Source organism: Pagrus major, chromosome 4 (assembly GCF_040436345.1).
Source record: "Pagrus major chromosome 4, Pma_NU_1.0".
NCBI classification, from domain to species: Eukaryota; Metazoa; Chordata; class Actinopteri; order Spariformes; family Sparidae; genus Pagrus; species Pagrus major.
Genome location: NC_133218.1, coordinates 8,652,673 through 8,675,567, shown reverse-complemented (window position 1 = coordinate 8,675,567; position 22,895 = coordinate 8,652,673). Strand labels below are relative to the sequence as shown.

General features: G+C 40.9%; 1 protein-coding gene across 1 annotated transcript; it reads right to left on the bottom strand.

Moving 5' to 3' along the window:
• Positions 1-1,490: 1,490 nt before the first annotated feature.
• slc7a10a (solute carrier family 7 member 10a) lies at positions 1,491-21,945 on the bottom strand. Its single transcript, XM_073464102.1, has 11 exons — positions 21,772-21,945; positions 16,992-17,196; positions 15,163-15,314; positions 7,393-7,518; positions 6,596-6,749; positions 6,230-6,353; positions 5,598-5,701; positions 5,344-5,440; positions 5,064-5,213; positions 3,512-3,689; positions 1,491-3,400 (listed from the first exon to the last, which is right to left on the bottom strand). The coding sequence occupies exons 1-11, from the start codon at positions 21,866-21,868 to the stop codon at positions 3,300-3,302; spliced, it is 1,488 nt and encodes a 495-aa protein (XP_073320203.1). The 5' UTR covers positions 21,869-21,945; the 3' UTR covers positions 1,491-3,299.
• Positions 21,946-22,895: the final 950 nt, after the last annotated feature.

Here is a 22,895-nt window from a genome sequence, read left to right as displayed (position 1 = left end):
TGGTTTTTCTTGCTGTTATTCTTTTGAGTGATCTGAATGTGCCATGCTACCCTCATGTGCTTCCTTCTTATAGAAGTTTTGTCATGAATGGCTGCTACATGTTATGTGCCATTAGAGATGTGTCCGTACCCCCTCACAACTAATTCCCACCTAATGATCTGTTCAGACTTCCTCACCTTTCCTTGAGATGTGGAGAAAAAAAATCAGTTTCTTATTATTTTTCATATAGTGTTTGTTTTTTTTTAACTGGTTTACTACATGTTAAAAGCCTTTTGTCCTCATTTGCAGAATGTATGTCCTTACTTGCTTTGTACAGTGCACTGTGTGTGTGTTGAAAAATGCCTTAATGGTTTCTGCTCACTCTTGTAAATATCATGGAAGGTTTCATGGATCAGGGCTGAGGTTTACATGTTTGAAGAGATTAGATTTGTCTGTGTGTCTGGATGATGTGACGTGATTGGTACAACTGAGCTGTAGTGCACTACTTAGACAGGAATCTCTGGGATTATTATGGCAGGGGAGTTGAGGAAGATCATTTGCTTTTCAGCAACCTTAATCCAGTGTATTTATTAGTTTGTTTGAATGATAATCTGTAAAAGTCTTGGTGACATTTATTGCTTTCATCATTTTCAAAGTGCAGCCGACAAATGAAAATGATGCGGTAACATATTGCATTTTTCATTCTTAGTATGTAATTGTGTCACATTGGGTGCTATGTGATTATGGTGATGGTTTAATATCGGTTAGCCAGGATCAGGGTTTTCCGTACTGTACCCTGGGTGTTGTAATAAACTGCTGGTAAGAGCCAAGTCAACATCTTCCAAATTGTTTTGTCCGTGTTTTTTTGCATTGCATTTATTCACTCTGATGTACCCAAACCCTTTTCAATTTACCACAGTCACTGAGTAATCACTGTACTTTCAAGTGGGTTAGCACACAGGTAAATACACTGGATTAAGGCGATTGAAAAGTAAAATACGACTGAACCAGGTTGTCTGAACATGGCATCCCCTCTCCTTGCTGTTTGATTTTGAAGCTTTTTCCCCGTTAAAGGCTGAAGTCAGCATATACTATTTGTATAAAAGCATTTATCTCATTTTGAGAACTATATTTGTATATTCTGAGCTGAAAGAGAAAAGGTCACCCTGACATTGTGGGGTTTGCTGATCAAAACTCTGTACAGACTTCTGCGTATCATTCATCGTTTACCTGTGCCTGTAATTAATAAACTTAAAGCTCTTTATCATTTACTGATTTTTTTTCCCTGTGTACAAAATATATGATGTATTACAAGTTTTCTTTTTGTATCAAAATACTAGTTCCAGTACTACTACTACAATGCTGATGGCAAGCTGTTTATTCACTTCATGTAGTGACAGTGTTTACTTATTTTGTACTTAGTCACCTTTCTATTGAGGTGAAGTCAGGAGAGTCAGGAGATGCAATTGAGGACACAACACCCACTTACATTATCAAAAAAAATATCATGCTTCTTAGAAGTTGCTATATTTAATAAGCAATTACATTGTTATTCTTGTACAACTTAACACTCTTACAAAACACAGAGGTACACCCATCAATCGTACAGTATGTAAATGTATCAACATGTCTGAGGAATGTGGTCTTTGTAGGAGTCCCTGGCGCATTTGTAAAAGTTTTTGTCTTCTTTACATAGTATTTACAGATCTCAACTGAGCCAACAGCGCCTGGACATGGCAGACAGATGTACACGTTGTCTTAAGTGTGTCTCTTTTTGTGGACTTGATGCAGGGGAAAAATTCCCAGCATCTGCTGGCATGGAAAAGGATGTGTGTTCAATCCATGTCCCAACCTGCTGGTTTCATCATGTTAAAAAAAGGCCACTGGCCTAGACCTTCTACATTCTGTTATATGTACATAATATAAACAGATTACAGAAAAGTGCATTAAGAGAAACACAAATATCTCCTGGACCACAGTAAATTAGAATACTGTGTTAAGGTTGTGGTACCACAGCTTCAGCAAGGAAATGTACTTATTATGAAAATTTGACCATAATTATTTAAGGGCAATTTCATATTTCAAATGCATCATAATGAGTCAAGACCTTGAGTCAAAAAGGACCTCTGGGACTAAAATCAATTCAACAGTATCATAGTAAGTCAGTGGACCAGGGGTAACTGCAGAGTTGATGTCTTCAGGGAGGTGGAAGAAGGCCCATGCACAAGTAAACTGCCAGCCAGCCGTCTGTCAGTATGGATCGTGAAATTGCTATCCAACAACACATTCATGGTAAGTACTGTATCATAACATCAGGCTGAGAAATCTGAAATCTAATAACTGTCTTGGCCAGTCAAGCACCTTTAAAGAGTTCACAGTGGCATTCCCAGAGATGAGAATAAAGCAACAAGCTGAACAGACGCTTGGGATGCTCGAGACCAAAGAAGGAGATAGGTGAACAATAAAAATCTGAAGAACAGCTAGTCAGCATGTCTTGTAATGATGAAGCTTATTCATTTCATCCAGTTCACAGCCACACACTTCCCATCATCCTCCTGTCTCTCCTGTGCTGTAAATATTGCTGGGAAAGATGAGTGTCATGAAGAAAATCTCTAACAATAATATTTATAGTATGAAGGCACCTGCAGTTTCTCTCAAGAGAGAGTAGTGATAGAATAAAGAAGAGAGAGAAGAGGGGGTAAAAAGTAAAAAGAACAGCCAGATACTGTAGCCAGGCAGAGATCTAGACAGAAAACACTCATCCACAGTTGACGAACAGTAAACATCATGTGAATAATTAGTGAAACAGAGCTGAAGGTAGCAGCAGTAATAGAGAAGTATTGCTAAGTGCAGAAACTGCTTGCATATTTACCTCAAACGTTATTACACAATCAAAATACCCGCACAAACCAATCCACTATATAAACCAACACACACATTTCATAAGGCACATTAGCTCAAGGATTTAGTTAAAGTCATAAAAGCAGAATATGTTGGAAGTGAAGCAGGAAGTGACAGACGGAAGTTCCTTGAGTGAGTCGAAGGGAGGAGATCTGTATGAAAGGGAGAAGTTGGGGGATGAGGAGCACAGGGGGACAGTACTACCAAACCAACAAATAATAAACACATTAGGCAGCTTATAACCGAGTATAACCGATCTGCTTCTTTTAAACTGGTGCTTCATCATTGCCCCACTCAGGCTGCTGCACCTGTGCAAGACGAAACCGTTTTCTTCATCATCCACAATCTGACCAAACAATGCAAAGTAAAAACTGGAAGTACAGGTGTAAATGGAGGGAATTCCTGCTTGACTGCACTGCTCAGTCAGTGGCTTTGGATGCAGTGAGGGGTTCTGTCTCTGAAGGGTCTTCCTGAGGAAATACCACATAACACAACTTCTGGCCCTTGTACGTGACTGTTTCTGCAAGACACAAGACAACAAGAAGAGTTTTAATCACAGAGTCAAACTCTTAACATTATCCAAATATTTTTCTTTTGAATATTCTCTGTACAGTGGCACAGGACAGCTCACCTACTAGCCTGTACACCCATTTGGGTTTGTCCTTCCAATGAACACCCACAAAGTATACAGGGACTCCAGTCAGCATGATGACCATTCCCAGGCCACAGACCACAGGTTCAGAGTACAGACTGAAGCCCAGCAGCACAACCCAAAATATCAAGTAGGTGATGGGGACCAACATGTTTACCTGCACAGGACAGAGACACACTCCTTTTTTTGGCCACTGTAAAGCAATTACAACCTTGCATTCATTGAGAATGGACTTTTTAAAATTCTTCAATCAGAAACAAAAATACAATTCTTAACCCTCACACAGTCTGTGCAAACACTATACTGTATTCAAATAATCCATATTATTAATTCTATATAATTTCGCAAATAATTTAACAGATAAACATATTAACAAATGTGTATGTTTATTATTTTGACAAATGCCAACAACACAAGTGTTGTGTAATTGATATTTGTGACACCAGGTGGCGCCAATATATTATCCATATCCACTACTAACAACCTAAAATCAAGTAAAAACCAGTAAAAACCAGTAAACCACATCTGACAATATCTTAAAGGCCCATAAATGATCCTGTTGACAGCTTTATTCTACACTTTGGCTGCCGGTGTAATGTTTGGTTCAACAGTCTGATGCACCTGTTCCACTCAGGTTATAGGATAAAGATTTAACCAGAGGGCCTTTCCCTCCAGCATAATGTTGTTTTGGAATGAGCATAACATTACAGGCACCAGCTAGTAGGAGTGCCATAATTACTAAGTCAGCTCTCTTAAGTTAGAACTTTTTGAGTCAGGGGCAGCTAGCTAGTAGAAGGGGTTTCACAGAGTTTGGCCAAGAAACATAATTAACGTTGACTGGCTACAGCTGCAACACCTGCCTGTGACCTCCCTTAGCTGGTTTAAAGCTAAAAAATAAATAATTAATTATACTGATTAACCTCCATGTAGATGTACTTGCTCAGTAAATGTAGGCACTAAGTAAAATAAGTAATTTCGAGATCAATGTGAAGATAAGCTTAACATTTTATCTTCACTGTTTTGAGTCTACAGATGAGGTTTTCATACTATCCAAATGTCGTTTTAACTATAATTGCCAATTCAGTTATTATTAATAACTAAATAGTAGGTCCAACTGTATGCACATGTGGAAGAAATTTCACAAATGCTTAAAATGTCACATTTTGTTTTTGTGTGGCACGTTTGTTTTTTATTGCATTACAGAATAGGCACACTTTGTATCTCTGTATATGTACCTCTATCCTACATAGTTTTCACATTCCAGTTCTACTCCTCATTGTGTTGAGCTATTATTTAATACTCTTTGGATTTATTCTGAGTGCATATACAGTATGTTTTTAACATTTCCCAATTACAGTTGATAAGGTAAAAATCTGAAGTTTTGGCACAGAGATGACTGGGTTAGTTAATTTAAAGCAGACTGGAAAGGACGGTGACTTGATGTTTTGTATTTTTTTGTTTTCAACAAGGCATTCAATAAAATAGAATACAAGTTTTATCCCTGCAGTGAATTTATGGTACTCCACTGTACCTTGATGGGTCGGGCCAGGTTGGGTCTCTTCTTGCGGAGGTAGAGGAGGCCAGCAATGGTTACCCCGTAGGACAGATAGTTGATGAAGGACACATAGTTGATCAGGTTGTGCGTCTCCCCAATGCACAGGATGAAAATGGTGGCGATGCACTGTGGGAGAGGAAGGTAGGTTCAAATGTTACTTACTGTTAATGTGTGTATTAAATTAACTTAAAAGAATGCAAAAATAGTGCAATATTAATACTCAAAAATGGTAGACAAAACTGAGTGGAGCACTCACACAGAGCAGCAGGGCGGGGATTGGAGTGCAGTTTTTTAAGTGGATCATAGCCAGGAGATAGGGCAGGTGACCCTCTCTGGCTCCAGAGAAACACAGTCTGCATACAGGGAGACACATTCTTGTAAGCGTGTTTAGGGACCCGGAACATACACTCTAAGAGTAACTCACGGCACCTTTGTTTTCATTTTAAGGACATTAAAATTCAGGTTTGGCATGTGGTGTACAGCAAGTAGAGTTGTGTGTGTGTGTTCTACCTGGAAGATGTGAACAGATATCCATTAATCCCTCCAAAGGTAGAAAGTGCTACAGAGATCGGCATCACCCAAGAAAACATCCCCAGCAGCTTTTCCCCGAATGTCTAGAACACAACAACATCTGATGGATCAGATTATTGACTTTCACTGTGTGATTGATTAATTCATTCAGTCCCAAACAGTAATGCGTTACCGGATTAATTTCACTGTGTGATTGATTAATTCATTCAGTCCCAAACAGTAATGCGTTACCGGATTAATTTCACTGAAAGATGCAATGTACATTTTGAACACCATGCATAGATATTAGACTGTAGACTGGCAATACATAAAAAAGCTTGTGTGTGGCTGAGATAGAAAACTGTTGGTGTCCTAATATCCCAGGATACTTCAAGTCCTTCAAAGGAGAGTATTTACAAACTGAACTCATGACCGTTTCCCAGTTATCTCCTCTGGGATGATGAAAAAAAGTGAAACAAACGTTAATCTTATTGACTGAGTAATTGGTTTAGGTCTGCCCCATGCTAGGATTCTCAGCTTCAGCAGGCTTACAGTCTCAAATGTTTCCAGACAACTGAAAGTCTTGTTAAACAGTATCAAACATCCTTTCATGGAGCTGGAGAGCTGCTCACCACTGCCACAGCGTTGGAGGCCAGCAGCTCCTCAGGGGTCATGGAGGAGAAGTAGGCGATGTTGGTCATAGTGTAGACCAGTGTCACCAGTGGGATGGAGACGTAGATGGCACGAGGCAGGTTCCTAGTAAAAATAATGACACAAGTAATAGTGAATATTCAAATGTTGATGTTCCAGCATCACAAAACTTGAGTTTCTGCAGGTTTTACAGAATATTTACAAATCATGATGCAAAACTACCATCTATGAATTCAAACCCATAACACAGCTCTGAACTAAGCGACTGAGGTGCACGTCATGTTCCACAATATAAGTGCAAAACCTGCAGAGAAATGAAACACCGTCTGTGCATGTGTGTGCCATACTTGCGTGGCTCCACGACCTCCTCTGTGACATAATTGAGGAAATTCCAGCCACTGTAGGCGAAGGATGCTTGAAGGAAGGCCAGCGCTATCTGTCCCACTGATGGGTCCTCGCTGAATTCAAAGGCCGTACTGGGCCGCAGGGCATCATAGTGTCCTGGAGAGGGTGAGAGGAAGGGATGTGTGAATAAAACAGTGAAAAGCACATCACACATCATTGAATTCTGAACAAATGCAAAATATTATATGTCAATGTTTTTCCACTGGCTGGTGAGCGTTTTACTGTCTACAATCATAAAATGTCCAGTAATTTTTAAAGTTATTTTTCAAATACATTTACAAGTGTTTCTATCTGAAAAACTTTCAATGTTATGTCTAGTTATGTGCACAAAGGGTCAGCTTTGTGAAGCCATTATAATCTGCTGTGACAGAAAGCAGCTTTCGCCCCAAACGACCTCACAGGAAACAAACGGAAACCAAAATACTGCAGAACTTTTGTTTAGAGCAACAAAATGTGTCTCATCCCCGGATTGTCAAATATGCTTTGGGTTGGCAGCTCAGGTCAGACACCTACCCAAAGCATCTGTATTTGACGATCTGGGGGATGAGACACAATTATCAGCCATCTTTCTCCAGAAAGTTAAATTTTGTTGCTTTAAAAAAAGGTATATCAACACCATAATAATTTCAAACATTACATCTACTCCTTGAGTATTTATAGATGAATCCTTCATTCATCTTTGATTTGGGGTTTTTTTTGGGCATATTTTTAATGTGTTTGTGTGTGTGTGTGTGTGTACCTCGACAGATTTGGACGAGTCCGACCACTATGATGAGTACCAGAGCAAGGAGTTTTCCTACAGTGAAAACATCCTGGATCCTCGTCGCCCAGCGCACACTGGAGCAGTTCACCCAGGTCAGGAATACTGTGGAAATGCACAAACATACAGGCAATTAAAATCATTAAAAGCATCATGTTTCTGACAGGCTTTGCCTTATGAAAGCAGGGTTTTGTCTCAGCCCCCTTTTAATGAATCACCTCCAGTAATATCAGAAGAAATTAATGCACTTTTGAGAACTACAATCTTAACCTTCATGGAAATGTAGCATACATATTCACCAGTTGGATGCATGTCTTATAAAGTCATGATAAAGTACATTCATTCAAATATGCTGAGTAGAAAAGGTTAGATTCCTGATTATTGTCTCACTGGCTCCACATTCCTCTCGCACACAGAAGTAAAAAAGAATCTTTCCTGCCAAAACAGACAGAAGTTTATAGAATAAAACACTTCCTATTTCCTGTTTCCTCCTTGTGTGTGTGGTTATGTGCCCCTGCTCCCCACACTTGTCTCTCAGCCACCGACCTTCACACTGACCCTCAGTTTTGCGTGTGTGCGAGTGCCACCACAACAAGGGCTGGCCAGATTCCAAGTGAGCCAGTCCGAGAGAGTGCAAGTGGCTCTCCAGCTGCCCTCAAACTCAAGTGCAGGCTGAGAGTGAGTGAAAGGTAAACCCAGAGAGGAAGTGTGAGTCGTGTTTCCAGTAGAGAGAAAGAACCTTTTGAAGACCTTGTGTAGTTGTACTTTTCTTGCACTCTTTTACACATTTTTACCACAAATGTAAGTCTGTAAAACACTGTACCATAGCTGCTATCCAGTCAGTACACTCACATTCAAGAGATTATTTTATATATGTAGCATATTTAAAACATAAATGTTTGGCTTCTCTGCCCTTGCGTTCCCCCATAAATTTAGCAGGAAGTGGAGAGCAGCCTCAGAGCCTACAGGTTGATGCTGGGGTGGAGGTTGCTTTTGAAACGCAGCAGTGGCAGCAAGCAGCTGCATAGCTCTCAGGTGAGCGGTGAGGCAGCAGGCATAAACTAGAAGAACAGAGCACTGACTGCTTAAATATACCACTATGATTAAAAAGGGGTGTTGGATACTTGCTGCAGAGAGGAGTATGGTATGTGAGTGTAGCAGCAGATGTCATGCTATAAGCCCCCTTTCAGACATGAGACTTGTAAATGTAAAAAGGCAATTTTACACCCTGGTCTCATGTTTGAAGAATCACTTCCAACATAGCTGAAAGCTAAATCAAACTCTCACATTAACATCAAGGGTATCACATGTAATGATGAAAGATGATAAATGCATGTTGTTTTGTCTTCTTAAGGGCACCATAAAGCATTTGTCATCTAATAATCATTGTTTAATGCAGGAGTTCATCATAACAAACCATGACATAAATGTGAATAAGCTAATATTAAGTTGCAGAAGATTCTTCTCATGTCAGCTCAAATGGGCTGTGCCAATTTAACCCTTTTATGCATGGTGTCCACTACAGTGGACAGATATTTGGAAGCCATTTAAGTTGAAGTCAATTACCCAAGTGACAGATCCCCAAAAATCATCTTTGCATCTCATTTTGAGATACAGCATCAAATTCAAAATGGCAGAGGGAAGATGAGATGAACCAAGTCTTAAATCATCTTATTCTCAGAAAACCAAACATACAATACTTAAGTCAGTTTCAGATGGCCTTCACTTTTTAAAAAAACTATATTGTTTTATCTTCCTCTCTGTACCACCACTCTTCTTATTCACTGCTGGTTTGTTTTGCCACTTGTATCGCATGAACATCTTAGATTAAAAACACACTGTTTTCTTGTCTTCTCAATGACGTACCGTATCACAGGACTGAGCTGCATGGGCCCGAAAAGTGGTAGATTTTGTATAATTTGTAATGTCCCCTTCACTGGCCTTCATGCACTTACTGACCATTGCTTTTGTTTCATGTGCACGCATGACAGTTGGCAGTTGGAGGCTTCTTGTCTCAGCTGTTGTCTTGTTTCCTTCAGCTTTTAAAAACAAATGCACTCTCTTGCATGAGTGGCACAGCAATATATGTGTGTGTGTATGTTTATAAGCATATACGGGCAGGGGGTGTTATCAACCATGTCATCCATCACCGGGGTAAGGTTCCCCTCCCACCACAGAAATCTGAACAAACTGCTTCCGCTGGCGCCGGCACACACACATACACACATGTGAATTTTTGGCAGGAGGTTTGGGTGGCACCGGGCACAGCTTTCTCTCCCCTACAACACCGCGGTGTTTTATAGTCTGTTACCCTCAGGGTGTTACATGCATTTCCGCTCCTGTGTTCCTGTGAACCCCACTCCAGTGTTGACCCTGACAGGAAGGAGGTGCCAGTGTGCTTTGAATGTGACAGCGCAGGTAAATCTGTGTCCTGCCGTCACAGCTTCTATTGAAGGCTGCCTCAGCACTAGAATACTAAACCAATTAGTGCTTTTACTCTTAATGGATTCTGATCCCAACTTGCAGATTTATCATGGGGCTTTAACCTCAGGAACGCCCCTTCATGGTCCAGGATCTAGTCAGTGGAGTCACTGAACTGGCAATGACTCCCCCGCCAGTCCTGTCTACTCACCACAAGGTGTCTGACACCAGAAGCCTTTCAAACTACAGTAAATCTGCAGGATTTAGTCTCAGTGAAATAAATACAGAGACATGCCTTCAACCAACAGTACAGTCAGTGATATAGTCTAGAGGGAGATAAAAGGAGGGCTGCACCCAGCCATCACTGAAAAGTTATCTTTATTTAACTCCCATTCAAGCTTAATCTTTCTTTCAAAATAGACCTTCCAAGAGGGCAACAACACAAACTGTTATAGACAGGGCAGCATGCAATCGTAATGTTGATGGTGGAGATTGGACCTGTTTTAGAAGAGAAGAAGCAAAAATAAATCTTTATAAAATCTCTTAGCATAGTTTTTTTTTTGTCATGGATTGTGGTGTAAAATGAAATCAGCACACTCATTTAAATAAATATATCACCTCATATGATGACCCCATTTCCATTTAACTATCCCTAGTTAACATAGGTGAGAATATCATGACACTGACTTAACTGTCTTGTTTCACGGTGTCACATACACACACAATATTTCCATTTCATTTTAAATATTGATATATTGTTTGATTTTTATTTTGTTTTTTTTGGTTTTTTGTTTCCATGTGCCTAAGAATTTGATTTGTGTGCTCCTTTGAGATTTTGTGCAGCTCTCGCCTCAGGCATGTACTAAAACAAGAGTCAATTTGCATCGTCAGAGAAATGCATACAACATTCCTGTTCGACAGGAAAAGCCTTTATTCTGTTAAGCTTCTCAGAGAACTGTATAGACATGTCTATGAAGATCATTTCACACACTACAAAAGTGGCAGTCTTCTTTCTTTTCTGTGATAGGTGTCTTGATACTGTGGTGCCTTAACGTTTTACTACATTAACTCTTTAACAGACGTGATGCAACAACTTAAGCATCTTTTCCTTTGTTCATATTTGATGCACTGGGCTAATGATTCTATCCAGAGCAGCGTTTGTTGTTTTCTTTCCCTTTCATGATTGAACAAAGATGCTGGAGTGATCAAACCAACACATGCATTATGTGATGATCTCTTTATGAGTCTTAGAGTGGTTCTTTGAAAAAGAACAAAAAGGTGAATCTGGAGCTCAGAGGAGTTCTAGCATTTAGTCTGGTGACTCACCACGATCCCTAAATTAAATCCTAAAAGGAGGTTTGTGCAGCATTCAACATAACAAGTCCAACATGGTCAGGGAATCTGTGGAGGTCTGGGACTGCCAAAACTAAACAGAGCTCTGCCTTCTGCCTGTTTTTTCTTATTTTGCAAGTGCATCTTGTAGATTTTATTTGCTTCAGTTTGTAAAACAAATTCATTCCATGTAAATGGCTGGGTTTTTTTTTATATACAACAGTTGTTTTAAAAAGGCACATTTCATGGCTACATCAGGTCACCTATTTGAAAAATGTCATGATATCTTAGGCTTGTTTTGCATAAAAAGTTGTCAAAACCAGTGGCCGAGATAGAGCATCCAATTGCCTGAAGCATACTAACACTTTTTCCTCTTTCTACCACTGCTGCCACCACCACCACCACACTGATGTGGTGAACACACACAAGTGAAGTGACTAAAATTGGCTCCCTGCTGCACTGGTATGAACAACAGAAGCTGCTTTTACCATTTCTCCTCAGGAGGATCAAGTAAATCACATCATATTTTAGTGATTGTTGGGTAAAAGTGACATGATGCTTGTGTCAGTGAACCTTGTTACAATCGTTTACAGTTTCAAGAAATAAGACATTTATTCTATTGTTCATTGCTAGAGAATGTACTTTTGTCCGATTTCTATCTCTTTAAAGTGATCAATATCTGACAGAATGAAGTGTGTTAAAGTACGTCTGATGAAATGGTTGTGCTAGGCGCATGACCCATGCTGCTGTGAGCTGTCCAGTGCTTCTATTCTTAGAAGAACACAACCAGCCCACAACTGGACCTGTCTGGTTTTCACCCACACAAACCCGGGGCACTTGTGACACACTGCAGGGGAGGAGGGTGGTGGGGGGAGCGCATATCTAGGCTGACTAACATTCATAAACCTTTCACCAAGAAATGTTCAGTGGACTTATCAGGTTCCTCAGTAAGACTGAACGGCGCACAACAACATTTAATCCAGTGAATCTCCCTGAGTGTTTTAGGAAAAGGTCCACCAAGCCCTGCAAAATGTTTACAATTTATCTGGAACAGGCAAGACACTTCAATACTGATCTCCAGTTTTGGCAGACTGAGCAACTAGACTTGGTTTTCACTTCTGTGGGTCAATTTATGGTTTCAGGTCCTGAATTTGTCTACAAGTGCATTATGATGAACAGTACTGCAGAGTGACTCACTGTCTACAGAGCTGTGTGAGCCAAAGGCTTAAACAAAGTGTGAATTAAAATAGCAATCCATCATTTCTCTCAGTAAAGGCTGTAGGTGGTGATAGCAACAATCACGCCCACATTTGCAAAGAAGGCATACAGACATGACCAAGTTTATCATTTACATCAGTGACATTTTCACTTCCATGCTTTTATTGTGTGAGCGATGGAGCTAAACTGAAAACATTTCTCTAACTGGTTAAAAGCAATTTCTCTATCATCAAAAATCCTTGTCGGGTTCAGAGGGCTATCTTCTCCCTCCGACACTTTCCCTGCACATCATAAGGACTGAACCTTATAACTGCTGATTACAGACAGATGACTATAATCCCACTGTGACTGTAGGTCTGAAGTGTGATGCTGTGGACCAGAGAGGAGGAAGGGGGTGGTGCCAGACAGCCAATAGGAACATCAAACAGCCAGCCAGAATGACAGCTGGCCAATGGGATTCCCCATCAATGATGTGCAAGGTGTCCTGCCCATTTCCTGTTTCCATGGAGCTCTGTGACAGGAGCGTCACGGTAACCTCTGTGAAACAATGCACAATGGCGTAGACACACCCCCTCTCATTAGCGGCGTCCACAAAGGCTGGCACCATTATATAGTCTGACAATGATACTGACACGCACACAAACTCCTACAACACATACGCACACCGAGTTGGCCCCCAGCCTAACCAGGCAGCAGTTGTAACATTCTGTCGCCAAAAATAGTTGAGGTCCACCAGTGCTCCGCTCTGTAAATGCTAACCCCAGCCTGACACACGCACAGATAGCCGTCCCTCTCCCATTGCCATCCAGTTCAGACAAGACCCAACTGGCTGTTTTGTCAACCAGATACATGCAGTCTGCTTTTGCCTCTGGCTGTATTAATACAGATTGCTTTACTCCAACATTTCATGGAAAGACGCTGATCAGATTCAGGGCCGGAAATGGAGCACAGCATCTCACAAGGAATAACCAAATGATAATGACAGCCGTCAGCAGACTGTAAACGATCAAAGTAACTTTAAGGCGTGAGATGAAAGTTGCTGGATTTAGTTTGCAGAGTTTGTTTAACCCTTTGAATGTAGAGCGAGAGAAGTGCCACAAGACAACACGGAGGCCACGTTATCGCTGGATGAATGGACATTCTTTTCTAGACAGGGACTACTACTTCTTGCAGTACTTATTTATGATTAATTCAATGCTCAATCAATATGTCTTTAATCAATTTTAAGTTGTGCTCTGACCTTAAAGCCTTGACCATAAAGTCAGCTGCTTGTAATGTTGATCTAGTAAAAGATGTCTTGCTCTGATGTTTAGCTCACCGGGAGTTACTCTGGGTCACAGTCAGCTGACCAGAATGTCTGGAGCAGTACAGAGTCTGAAGTGTGATACTCAGAACCAGGATGTCACAATGACTGTGGCATGAGTCCAGAGAGCCAACAGGAATGTAAACCAGCCGGTCACACTATCAATACACCAATGGGACCCTCTGAAAATGATTTCTACCGGCATCAGCCCCAAAAATGTAATATTGGTTGGGCTCCAATTAATCTAACCACAAAAACAAAATCTATTTCAGCTCTAAGACTATTTTAGTAAATGACTTAAGTCGTTACAAAAAAAAGGATCATGTTATGCACTATGGTTGAGTTTTTTTTAATAGGATGATGACATAAAATATGAAACAGACTTTCAACACTTCAATAGAGGCTTTGAAATGTAAAAAGACATTCAATACAGCCCTAGTAATGTACTGTTAAACTGCCCAATCGATCAACAACACTGATGCCAACTAGTGCAGTGTGCTTGAAACATGCCGTTCAGCACAAATTATCTGATGATGTAAGGGGTTTACAGGTCCAGTCTTAAGCCTCCTGAGCTGCTCACAAGGATAATATTAAAACACGTTTACCAATGTAAACATCCAGATTTAAATTGCAAATGTCAGTTTCCAAGCCGGACCATAACACCGGAGCCAGTGTCCGTGTTGCCAAGCCACGGTAAACAGTCTAACGTTAGGTAACATACTACTGTTGACAGAAATGTGAACATTCTGACAGAGCCACCACAAATACTGCCTAGGCCAAATGAAGTGGACTGCCCTTTACTTACCTCACACTGTACATTTAGATATCAGTGAGTTAAGTCATCTCTGACATTGTAGTGCTTTACATATTGGTGACGGTGTTTGTGCCTACACCCAGTTAATAAAAGCTTTTACATATTTGTGGTTTTAATAACGCGTTCCTGGAGAGGAAGATCAAACTTTCCAAGCTACCAGGTTGTGTTACAAACATTGTTGTGCATTGCAGCAACACAGCTCTTCTTCTCACACAAATGTCATGACATTTAAGGCTGAAAACGAAACGCAAGTGTGTTTTGAAGAATTTTACATCGAGTTTACAGCGAGCGCTGTCATGTTGATGTAGAAATGGAAAGAAAAACCAAGTGTCTCTTAGCCTTTTCCCTGAAAAAAAATCCTCCACTGCAGAGGAATTCATATGTTTTAAGTTTGTTTGGGATCAACAGTAGAACCATGTGGTCAGCATCAGCAATAGCAGTTATCTTGGCTGAAAAGAGAGAAAAAAGTGCCACCTGTAGAAACTCTAGCTTCACAATGGAAACTCAAAGGGAAAAGACTGAAGAGTTTGTGATACAGTGTTAGACAGATGATCTCTGGGAAGACAAATTCAGAAACATCATAAAGCACCAAATATAGGCTAAACAAAAGAACTCCTGACTAAAAGGACTTTGAGAAGGCTTTGGGCTGTTTGTGACTCACAGATACAGATGGTGGCGAGGAGTCTGGTGGCAATGTACGGAGGGAGGCAGTTCTGGAAGGCCGGCTGCAAGACGTAATTGGAGAAGGTGAGTGCGATGACAGCCAGAGTGGTCGGATACATGATGAGGACGGCACTCCATAACAACAGGAAACTAGAGGAACAAGAGACGAAAACACACAGGGTTTTGTATGAGAGAGCAAACAGCCCCTTTAAACTCCTTTAAGTTGATAAGGAGAAGTTGCCTCTACACACTGTGGGGTTGACCTATTTGGACAGGAAATGGGCTCTCCCTGTGCGCTTTCAGTTTTTACTTCCCATCACATCTATAATTCATATTCATGCTTTAAGAACTGCTCAGCACAACTACAGTTTCCTGCTGTTGCGCCACAGTGTATCTTAGCATCAGTTATAAGAGACCGGTGCTCGTACAAACTCCCTGTGAAATGTACAGTTTCAGTACACTGATGTCATCTTAGGCAATAAAGTTTATTGTTAAACTGTCAAATATCCTGCCACCACATTAAATGTGTGTATCGGACAATGTCTTTTACTTCCTATAAACAGTATATGGCATTGGCCCCAAAAATCGGACTCATCCTGAGACCTTTCTCACAGTGCAGCCTTCTATTTAGAAATATGATGCTAAATACATCCAATGTCCAATACAAATGGTCACTGCTTCTTAAGAGGGGCTTTAAGCAGAGGCTCAGTCCGTGGGGACTTGCTCGGGAACCAGAGGGTGGCTGGTTCAAGTCCAGCACGTACTGCAGTACTGCTATATAGTAGCTTCACCCTTGAACAAAGCACTGAAACCATGGAGCACCTGATGCATGTGGATGATGCCGTGCATGCGTGTCTTCCTCTGTGTGTAGTAATATTGATCCATCATGTTTGAGCAGCCTGTGGTCCCCTGCAGAAAAACTAGCCATGTGTCGAAAGAGAGAACGCATTGGCCAAAATGCAATCTCGGGAACAATCAGCTGTTTTCTGATGACAATTACGCTTTTCATTAGCCTTGTGTTTATTTATCTACAGTCATACCTCTGTCTCACGCCTCATGTTGCTCACCAGATTTTAAACAATGACTGCCTCAAGAAAGAGGTGGTGGCTACACCAGCTGCCCAGGAACATTGGCTGTTCCCCCAGAGGCTCAATTAAAAAATAGTGGATTGGTTACGAAATTGGAGAACATGTCATTAAATGGGGGAAAGAAGGTATTACTGCAAGGTAGTGGTGAACAGCAGTTTTACAGAAGCACTGTATGGTTTTAAATTATTATTTATTATCTGCTACATGCCTCCATCACCTTCTTCTCAGTATTGAATACAGCTTTTCTTTCAGCCTTTCTAATTCAATGCATTGTTGTTCCTAATTACAATTAAATGAATGTAAACCACCTGTGAGAGCTGCATGAGGGTGAAGCCTATGTTCAGCTTTGGATTTACTAATGCATTTATTATAATTTCTTGTTCTCTGGGTCTCTAAATGGGTCACCACTCTTTGTTTACCCATTTTATGTGTGTAAGTGAATGACCCAAATAAAGCCACACAGGACTTAACTAATACAGACAGACATGCACACTAGAGCATATATTTGACCTTCTCCGACTTACAGTACTGCTCTATGATCAGCTGACATGTCACATGACAGTCACGAGAGCTTCGGAGCCGATTGGTTCCAGACGGCCAGTCCTATTAAACCAGCCCTCTTGTGTACAGACCCTTGTCTGTTGCAGTATAATCCAAACCAAGTGAGTACAACTGGCTGGAAACCAATAGAGTCAACATCAAATGTCACAGCTGTGTCAAGAAAAACAACAGTACTTACCCCACTAGCCCTCCAAAGATTTCTGTCACATATGAATAGTCCCCACCAGACTTTGGGATGGTGACACCCAGTTCAGCGTAGCACAGGGACCCAAGGGCGCAGATCCCCCCTCCACAGACCCAGACGATGAGTGACAGCCCCACTGAGCCCGCATGCTCCAACACTCCTTTAGGTGAAATGAATATCCCAGAGCCAATGATGTTCCCTGAGGAGATGAGCAAGATTGAGGATTGTTACACTTGCCTATGTTTAATTCAATATTTAACTATTAAATGTATATAATGTAAGTACACAATTATTTTATATGAGGTTTGTTAAGCCACTTAGTTACTCAGACATAATGGTTTTTAATGCACATAAAATGAAAACATGGCATCCAAGAAATACTAAGAAGCTTATTAAAACATCCCAACAATTTGAATAAAATCTTTTGGGATTCATATCAGCTGATGTCGACTCTCACATCTACAGTAATAAACAGAAATGTAATAGAATAGGTGTCAAACCTAGAAATACACTAGTAAAGAAGTCAAGGGACAGAGCAGGTCAAAGGCACCCTAACAGTATGCAGGTGGAAAAAGCAGAAGCAGAAAAAAAAATTAACATATATATGAGGAAAGGAAACTTGTTAAATCTTCTCCCTTCTCTTTAAATTATCAAATAAGTTTTGGCATTATAGCCATCATTTGTTAATGAATGTAGAGATGTTTTGACAGACATGCCTTCATGCACCAGCACTGTAAAAATGTCCAGTTTTCCTCAGCTACACTGCAATGCAGAGTCGTTTTTATTGTTAATCTGTTGATCATTTCCTCAGTTAAATCGATTAGTTGTCGGGTCTACAAAAAGTCAGGAAATGTTGTGTCCCAAAGTCCAAGAGGACGTCCTCAAATGTCTTGTTTAGTCCACAACAGATATTTTTTTTTAACTGTCATAGACGAGTAAAGAAACCAGATACACTGACTTTTGAGAAATGTTTTACTTAAAACAATTACTCAACCATTTAATAGATTATCAAAATAGTTAACGATTTCATAGTTGACAACTAATCGATTGTTATTGTTTTACTCTGGTGACAGCACAGATGCAGAACCACACTGCAGCACTACCTGTGATGCTGGCGGCTGCTCAGATTGCGGATGGCTGGACATAAAAATTATGTATGTGTGTATGTACAGAATTTCAGAGTGATCAAAACGGGGTTGAAAGAAGTTTCTTTTAAAAATACCACTAAATACGATAAAAAAAGACAAACACTAAGTCGTAACTTTCTAACAGCTTTGATCGGACTTTTGCACATCCCACAGCTGAAAGATTAGTGAGGATGCGGTACAGAACCCTGACAGATGTTATTAACATATTTTAAAAAAATAATGAACTTATTAATTATTATTTTAGAACTTTTTGTTTCTTATCAGATAAGACTGAATAATAATGTAACTGGGAAAATTGTTTCAGTGTACTGAAGTGATTCTCTGGTTTTGCTGCTCATCAGTAAATCACCCTAAAACAAAATTTCCCCACTTAATTAAAAGTCAGCCAGCTGCCTGGTGACCAGAACAGATAAAGCATCCATGATGTATATACGCTAATGGAGGAAGGAAACCATCAGTATAAGGGACTGCATATTTGAATTAGTTAGGCTGCTTGGGAAAACAACAGAAGAACTAACCAACACCTCTCCCAGGTATGTAATGACACAACCATAATTAATTACAGTTGATAGAAAGAACTGATTCATCCAGTTTGGCCTTGTGTTGTGCAACATGGTTAATTGAGGTCTTTGCTCATTTGACCCCAAAACAGGGACAGGACACCATGTCACGTGCTCAAATCCAGCCTGGCACTCATATGTCATCACCCCTCCGAAAAGAAAAAACAAAACAAAAACTAACACAAAAGAAAGTAAGCAAACAGCAGCTGTCCAAGCAAAATCTGTTTTTCTCCTCTTTGGAGAACTTTGGGATAAAAGAAGTCTCTACCAAAAAAAAAATGTGACTGTCCACTGTAAACATGTTAGCTGCTTAAAACCCAGTGAGGCACGTCGTTGCAGTCTCCCCGTCAGAGCAGCTCTGAATGTCCCCACATGATGCAGAGGGAGAAAGGAGGTCCGAACAGTGCATTTATCACTGTCAGATTGGATTGTGGAGGCTGTGGTGAGATGCAGAGCCATTATATAATGCCTATGTTGTGTTTGTTATGTCATAAAGTTTGGCATCGCAGCTGAAAGCGTGAATCAGAGTCCTACTGACCCTCTCGGCACCAAAGCCGAGAACTTACTGCTCAGTTTGATCACCATTTTTATTTAAATCATGAGAACAATTAAGAAACACAGCCCCCCATCTTGCTGTGTGAAGTCACAAAGAAACCGCTCTTATTTCAATCTAAAAGCTTGTATTCAACATATTAAAAGGCTACCATTTGCAGTGTCGTTCTTTAACGTCGAGGATCTGGACTTCTACCAGTGTTGGCGAGCATGGGCTTGTAACAGATGTAGGTGGGGCTGGTGACATGTGGGGAATGGTGGGTAACCTGTTCTCTTATTTACCTTCAGTTTTTCTTTACAGTCTAGCCCTAAATGTAAGAAACAGTAGCTGCAGAGTGAAGCAGCAGCCATGCATGCTGACAGCTCTAACAGTCCACCTTACTAGAGAGGGGTGTTGGATATGTGAGTAGGCTGTATCTGGTGAGTAGTAGCGTGACTCATGTTGTATGTGTGTACTAGCTGTAGAGGCTCAACTCCATCTGTGCTTCACAGAAAAGACTTGGCAAGTGGTCAGTATGAACTAGAGGGATTTGAGCACCCATTTCACACATTAAATTAGACCAAGTATATCACCCTTGGAGCTCTCTGGTATACTGTAAAGTATAATCGGAGCTTTGGGTGTGCTTTGAGAATTTAGCAAAGGATTTGTGCAGCCAAATGAACAAAAGATTTCACTGGGCAGGCTGAGGAATGAGCATTAACTGGGACGGTATCAGTTTCTATCAAAGCACAATAGACGTGACCTTGGTTTTGAAGATAAGCCATTGATATTATTACATTACAACTGAAAGTGCCACCTTGTTGCCTTTGTCACCCTCTGCAAATATCAGATTGTGCCACCTTGCACTGAGTGAGATCTATTTGTCATTTGCCTAATGATGAAACTGCCCCTACCGTTTTTCCATTTACTGGTTGTTCTAGAGGGTTACTGTGAAATCATTTTCCATTTCATTTTTATACTACCCATGAATATATAAAACTGATCTGCTAGCTGCAGGCACCGGGGGTAATCTGCATTGCAAAATGCTACTTTTACAATGGCCATAAAAGGCCAAAAAGGCTACTGTCATTTTGGTTCATTTCACCATCCCCGTTAAAAGGTTCCGCCTACTTGTGGTGTAAGACCTTATCATTTGGAGATCTCATCTGCAGAGGCACACATGGGACCTATGGGAATCATGGCGGTACTTTATGTTTTCACTGACAAGCTAGCCGATCAGTTAAAGTCTGAAATGACTCTGTTGGCCCTGTTGTATGACCACAAACAGCTGATTGGCTGAGGCTGATAAAGGACTACTGAAAAACCTATAGCATGACCCAATTAATCTAAATTGTGAGGTAGGTCAGGATCCAAGGCAATCTCCTTACCCATTTTCTCTCACCCCATCTTCCACACACAATTGATTCAATTGCAAAACGTATCATATCTTGAAAAACCAGCCAGAATGTATTCAAGAAAGATAACCTCAGTGAAAAAGCATGATGCTTGATTTAGTCAACACAGCTGCCCTACTCTCAAACAGAGAGTCAAAGTAATAAATTAAAACAGATCCAAGAACAGAATGTCTCACCCAAATATAACTTCATGTCTCGTCATTAAGTCAATAGCAGCCCCCACCTCCTGCCTCTAGAAATACAGAGCTGGATAAAGTCATGCGTTATCAGATGGCAGCTGGTGTTTGGGGAAACCCTCCGCATTACTGTCAGATTTTAATAGCACACTGAAATACCTGTTGCGTTTACTGCTGAAGATGAGTGTGTTTCCGTAAATAGGAGCCTTTAGTAAAATCAGAGGAAACCGTTAGTAACAACAGCTTCCTGTATTTAAACAGACCCTCGCCCTCTATGGCTGCATGTTTCAACTGTAAATGCAGCACGAGTGCATTTTGTAGTATGGGCGGTTTGTTATAAGATGAGGACGAGGAACAGAGAAGACAATGCCTTGCTTTTGAGTACACAAAACACTGAACCCCTCACTCTGGAGGTGTTACAGTGTTAACGCTCAACTGTAAGCTACTGTAGAACCACATGGAGCCTGGGCTTTGTCTGCATGCCTTTCAAGTTCAACATGAGAGATGATCTAGCCACGTAGGCATGTCCATATTCAGATCATCACGACTGATGCAACAGTTTCCACACAAAACCATGCAGCCCGGACTGGACCTACATCAGAGGTGGCCCCGTCGGTGCGTAAAACTCGCGACTCTTTCTGTGCGTATTCTGGGGGTTTTGTGCCAAAGTCAGACTGCTGACTGATAAGTCAAAATCATTTACCTACAGTGTCCTTACAGTAGACCAGGACCCGAACCAAGCTTGACCCCCTGATGTGCCACACTCCTATTGTGTGCCATTTATTGTAACTTTAACAACAATGCAACAACTGCACATCCGCCACGCTGCCAGAGTTGTTCCGCCAGCCGGCCGCTCAAACACGTTTCCCCCGTTAACTTCTCTCTGAGGCTGAGCTGCTCTTCATGAGTACACCGCTTAAGACAAAAGCTGTCACACACTCACCGATAATAATAGCGCAAGCGCTCAAAAGTCCAATTTCTTTTTTCAGAGTGACTCTGTCTGAGTCTTTATCCTTCTTCTTTTTCTCTTTGTCCCCCATCGCCTCCAAATGTGCTTCCTGCCCGCCTCGGTCCGGTCCAGATACTGCAGACTGAACCACGCTCCGCTCTCCAGGCTGTCCTTATAATATCCGACTGATGAACGGAGGAGGATTTGCGCATGCGCATAACCCACCACTTAAGCTACCACCTTGTCTCAGGTAGGCTCATGACGGTGTGACAACATTCAGAGCATCTGAGAATGGATGAAGTACAGAGAGGAGAATATTTTTGCATACTGCAGTTTTCTGCCTATATGCACTTCATTTCATAATTTTTTTTCTTTTATTTATAATCATCCAGCAATAATAACAAAATTAATATTCCATCATTCCACCTAGATTAGTTAGGTTAAAATATATTTCAACAATCGTGTAAACCTACAACTGTCAACTTCACTGTAGTTTCATATAAACTGATGTTGGAAGGTGTATAGGTGTATGTATATATAATCCCGTTCCTTGCATGTTTAAGAAGTTTTCCTGCACCAACACACCTGATTCAAATGATCAGCTCGTCATCAAGCTTTGCTGAAGCCTGATAACGACGCATCCATTTGAATCAGGTGTGTTGGTGCAGGGAAACATCTAAAACATGAAGGGCAGGGGGCATTGGGAAATACTGGTCTAGGCAATCAAATCAAATCAAATTTTATTTATATTGCCCAAAATCACAATGACATTGCCTCAATGGGCTTTACAGTCTGTACAGTGAACGACATCCTCTGTCCTTAGACCCTCGATTCGAGTGAGGAAAAACTTGCCATGTTGATGGAAAAAAAAGACGATGGAAGAAACCTCAGGAAGAGCCACAGAGGAGGGATCCCGGACGGACAGACATGCAATAGATGTTGCATGTACAGAAAAGAACAACAAATCACAAGTTGCATTGACAGAATATCTGATACAAATTATAATATATGTAAAGTATGTGGATCCAGGAGACGACTGAGCAGGACGAGGCATCGCCAAGTGGTGCCTCCTGTCCACCGTGGTGACCTGGAAGAGGGCAGGCCACACAGGATAATTA